The 5369-nt window shown below is 40.7% G+C and overlaps 1 protein-coding gene across 1 annotated transcript in view; it reads left to right on the top strand.

The window, feature by feature from the left end:
- Window positions 1-502: 502 nt before the first annotated feature.
- Spin1 (spindlin 1) overlaps window positions 503-5369 on the top strand; it is a 61873-nt gene continuing 57006 nt past the window's right edge. The window contains exon 1 of the mRNA XM_013023509.1: window positions 503-716. Coding sequence (XP_012878963.1) covers window positions 665-716 — 52 coding nt within the window. The 5' untranslated portion in view covers window positions 503-664. The remainder of the gene's footprint in view (window positions 717-5369) is intronic.

Genomic DNA, 5369 nt, shown 5'->3' with positions numbered 1-5369 from the left:
TTCTTTAAGGTTTTTCTCTAGTTTCTCGAAAGTTGGGAACAGAAAGAGAAAAGCAAAATTTTGTTGGTTGTAATCCTTGGTCCTGTCTAAGCCCACTGAATTCCTATCCTCCATCCAGATGAGCATCTCTCACTCCGCTCCACTTACACCTGCCTCCACAAGCTAGCTCCTCCTGGGATATAAACTGTAATCCCAGGATCCCCCCTTTTTGATATCTTAAGAGCAGATGCATTAGAATATAGTGGGGAAGTGTCTTGAGCTGATGTCTGAGTAATTTTACTTTGGAGTCTTGTTTTCCTCTTCCAAAGAGTCTGTTGCCTCCTCTTAGCCCTTTTAGTCTGTGCTAGGAATCCAGGTCTTCAGGAAATGCAGGTAATTGCTGTGGGGAATGGCGGGGAGAAGCACATTTTACTAAAACTTAGGTCTACATTGTATGTTCTGTTTAGTGGCTCATGAGGCAGTTTGCTCTCACTGCTCCAGTAATGAATTACTTCACTATTTTGCAGTGTGCTTGTGAGTCCGTGTAATTTTGCTAAGCTCCTAGAAGAGACACTTGGATGGTGGATTAACGAAAACACTGACATTCCTTGGAAAGTTTCAAGTTGGAGAGTATTGAATTTTCACCCTAGTCAAGCAGCTCTGCTGCTCACATAAATACAGATGAATGAAGACCCCATTCGGAAAGACACCAGGCCAGCGGTCCAGAGCTGATGCAGGTAAGCAGTACAACTGCACTTTTAAAAACAAGAACTTTGACATGTATCTAGTTATTTGCTATTCATGGTGCTTAGTATTTTCCAGTATTTAAAAAAAAAAAGGTCTAGTTTTTGGAAAAGGGACAAATCATAATAAATACTTTCTGAATATAGGTTGATAACATTTATTATTTTTTATTGTTTATTATAAAGGTGATGTACAGATGGGTTGCCATTTCATATGTCAGGTAATGAGTACACTTTTGTTTAGACAATGTCACCCCTTCTTTGGCTCTCTCCTAGTTTTTCCCTCCTGCCTCTACCCTTTCCCCCAGCTGTATAGTTCATTTTCACAATAGTATCTACTGGGCACTACTGCTACATTTGTTCACCCTTTGTCCCTTCAGTTCTGTGCCCTTTCTTAACTCCCTCCTCCAAAGACAGATCAACAAGACAACAAGGGGGGAAAAAAAACCTTTTGTTTCCACTTTTTGGAGTTCCTTTTTGCTAATCAGAGGCATAGAGGCATTGCATCTTTGTGTTCTCCTAAGAGTATCTTCCTTTTGTCCCACTGTGTATGAATGTGTAGAGTCCTGTATAATTTATCATATTGTGGTGCATCTTAGATCTTACTTCCCCATATGAGAAAAAACATGCTCCATTTGTCTCTGAGCTTGGCTTACTTAACTAATATGATTTGTTCTAGATTGTCCATTTCCCTACATGATAAGTATTTTTATCTGGTAAATTTAGCAAGTGAATTGTAAATACCTATTAATGGGATTACAGTAAGTAAATCAAGGTTATTACATGTGTATCTATGTCTATCTGTGTGGGTGCCAAAGTTTGAACTCAGTGCCTTGCATTGCTTTTGGTTGGTAGTAGGGCTTTAACTCAGAGACTGGGCACTGTCCCTGAACTCCTTTGCTTAAGCCTGGCTGTCTGCCATTTTGAGCCATAGCTCCACTTCAGTTTTCTGGTGGTTAATTGATGAGTCTCACAGACTATCCTGGGCTGGCTGGCTTTAAACCACTATCCTCAGATCTTAGCCTCCTGAGTAGCTAGCATTACAGGTTTGAATCACCATTGCTTAGTGTACCTCATACTTTTTTTTTTTTTTTTTGGTCGGTCATGGGGCTTGAACTCTGGGCCTGGGCATTGCCCCTCAGCTCTTCAGCTCAAGGCTAGCACTCTACCACTTGAGCCACAGCGCCACTTTCGGCTTTTTTCTTTTTGCTTATTTGGTGCTGAGGAATCGAACCCAGGGCCTCAAACTGATATCTTCAGATCTCAGCCTCCTGAGTAGCTACAATTAGAGTGTCGGCTTGCCTCACACTTTTGATTGGACTTTTTGCTCCTGGCTGATACTTTACCATTTGAGTCACACCTCCAGTCTGGCATGGTTGGTGGTTAATTATTAGAGATAAAAGACTTTCATCCTCTAGCTGGCTTCAAACTTGGATCCTCAGATCTTTGCTTTCTGAGTAGCTAGGATTACAGACATGAGCCACTAGATACCTGGAGAACTTTGTTGATTGTGGGGCTTGAACTCTGGGCTTGGGTGCTGTCCCTGTGCTCTTAAGCTCAAGGCAAGTGCTCCAACCACTTGAACCACAGCACCACTTCCCATTTTCTAGTAATTTATTGGAGATAAGAGTCTCACAGACTTTCCTGCTGGGGCTGGCTTTGAACCGTGATCCTCAGATCTGAGCCTCCTGAGTAGCTAGGATTACAGGCATGAGCCACCATTTATTTTTGAAGGAAGTTGAAATGTTAGATGAATGTAATTTAAAGAATCAGGATATTTAACATCTTTAAAGAAGAAAAATAGTAGGTTTATTTAAAGGAACTTTACTAGTATGAATATGGAATTAATAAGAGGAATTAAACCAACTGATATTTGTTAATATAATGAGAATAAACATTTAGATTTTGGCTGCTCACCCTCCACCCAAGATAAAACCTTAGAAGGTATTTTATAAAATAGGTAAATGATATTTTCTATGGTACTTAACCTTATAAAAATGTGGTAGAAAGTCTGTGATAAAATTGTAAGATTCTTTGGATCTGAGAATTATGCTAGCAGAATCACTAAGATTTCAAAAGTTGTTACACTGTGATTAAGAACTATTTCTCAGATTTGTGGGTGTTTGTGTGTGTGCGTGCATGCATGTGTGAGTGTGGGCTGTTCCTGCGGCTTGAGCTCAGGGCCTATTGTGAGAAAAACTGTCTTTTTTAATCACCATGGGTTCCTTAAAAGTCCCTGTTTTGACCTGGTGCTCGGCTAGGTACAGCTTTGTCTTAAACTGGAGTTAAGATATACCTCAAATCGTTGAAGAAATAGCAGAGGATGCAGATGTATTTTGAGATTACTTGTGTACTGTGAATGTTATTTCAAAATCATCTTATATAAATACATTTTACCCTCTTCAGACTAGCCAATCACAAGCATATTGTGAACCTGAGCTCAACCAATCTGAGCAGAGGGGCAGACCTTGATGATTTAGAGATAAATGGGGGGCAGGGGTAGGGTAGTCTGCCTGTTACTTGGTGCTTGCTTGCCAGATTTTTGATTGATGTGTCACTCTAATGCAGAAGTAAATTTTGCCTTGCTGAGACAATTTTTTATCATCTGTCATTGTCTATTGTGACTTCAGTGATTCTTAGAGATCATATTTATAACAAGAACTAAATGAGATGCTAGGTATTTGGCACATTGATATGATTATTGTTGATCATTCTGTATGTAATAAGATGCTTTTATATTACTAATAAAAACATGCCTTCAGGTTTATTGAGCAGGGACTGAAACCACCCAGGTTTTTGTCATTTGAAGTAATAACTACTTTTCAAAGTTCTTTTTTTTTTTTGTCCGTCGTGGGGCTTGAGTGCTGTCCCTCAGCTCTTCAGCTCAAGGCTAGCACTCTACCACTTGAGCCACAGCACCCACTTCTGGCCTTTTCTGTTTATGTGGAGCTGAGGAATGGAACCCAGGGCCTCATGCATGGGAGACAAGCACTCTACCACTGAGCCACCTTCCCAGCCCTCAAAGTTCTTTTATGCATACCATTCTAAGTTCTAGCTTTTCTGATTTTAGCCATCCTCTAGTTGGGAGTAGCATTGTAGGAGTAACTATGGAGTTCAGTCAAGAGATTTTTGTTTGTTGTAAGGGGGAGATTATGTTTATAAGTACTTTTGATCTCTCATTTTCTATTATTGTTATTATTTCTTATAGTACATGGCATAGGCCAAAACTAAATAAGTCCTCTGTAAATGCCAGTTGGCCTGTTTTATTTTTGGATGAGAGACTATGAAGATATTGCTTTCTTTTTCACTATTAGGTGGGGAGATTAAGTGTTTTCTCCCCTATTTTTCAAACTCAGTACAACACAATACCTCTAATCAAAATGTTGTGGGGTGGATTTCTGTTGTCCAGCACCCAAGCAGTTCTACTGGGACATACCATCCAGGCAACATCTCACTCCCCCATTTCAGTTCAGTTTTACTTAGAGATAGTGTCAGAGCTAGTTATAAATTTGATTTTTTTTCTTTTTTGGGGGGGGGCGGGGGTCCGGTCATGGGTCCTGAACTCTGGGCCTGGGCGCTGTCCCTCAGCTCTTCAGCTCAAGGCTAGCACTCTACCACTTGAGCCACAGCACCAGTTCCGGCTTTTTTCTTTTTGTTTATGTGGTGCCGAGTGCATCATCCTGCAGGCACCTCTAAGTGTGAGACAATCAGCTTCCTGTCCAAACCCAGATTTTTTACTTTTATGGAGTTCTCATTATAAAGACACGATTGATTACATCATTGGCTATAGGTGATCAAAACACCTTGACTGAAAGTTTTAACCTTTATAATTCTGTTTTGGTCTTTTCCATGGGCCAACTTCCCATCCTGGAGCCTTCATTCAGCCACTGATTATTTTCTTGAAAACACAAAGATGTGGGCTAGGAAGGTAGCTCAGTGGTAGAGTGTTTGCCTCACATGCATGAGGCCCTGGGTTCTATTCCTCAGCACCACATAAGCAGAAAAAGCCAGAAGTGGTGCTGTGGCTCAAGTGCTAGAGTGCTAGTCTTGAGCTGAAGAGCTCAGGGACAGCGCCCAGGCCCAGAGTTCAGGCCCCACGACCGACAAAAAAAATAAAAAATAAAAAAATAAAGATGCTCTTACCACTATAGAGATTCCCCCAGTTTCTAGAAACAGGAAAACCAAATACATATTTTACAAGTATTATAGTAGTATACATCCTATTTGGGGAATATTGCTAACTTCTGATTGGTATTGCTTATGAAATTTTCACTGGTTCTTTCTGACAATAGATATATGCTCTGTCCTTATTGATTTGTCTATTTGCAAATACGAGGAAATTTATCCCTCAAAAAAGCCTCAGCTATGCTCTTGGGCAGGGTCCATCACAGGGGCTTCTTGGCTCACGTGTTTATGCGCTGGCCTGGTTGGGTTCTAGTGCTTTAACTGCCTGCTCTCCTAGGGCTTTCATCTTCTGACCCGTAAGCTCCCAGAGCAAGTGGAATTCAACACAGGCTGACTTCTGCACTCATAGTCACTAAGACATCTCCAAGACTTGCCAAACTTCAAGACCTTGGTCTGATGGGGAGGCTTGTCAAAGAACTAGTAGCTTTAAAAAAAAAATTATTATTATTATTTTTGGGGGGA

This window comes from Dipodomys ordii, unplaced genomic scaffold (genome assembly GCF_000151885.1).
Source record: "Dipodomys ordii isolate 6190 unplaced genomic scaffold, Dord_2.0 Scaffold68, whole genome shotgun sequence".
Lineage (NCBI taxonomy): Eukaryota > Metazoa > Chordata > Mammalia > Rodentia > Heteromyidae > Dipodomys > Dipodomys ordii.
The sequence above is the reverse complement of the archived record's forward strand: the minus strand, read 5'-3'. Positions and strand labels throughout refer to the sequence as shown.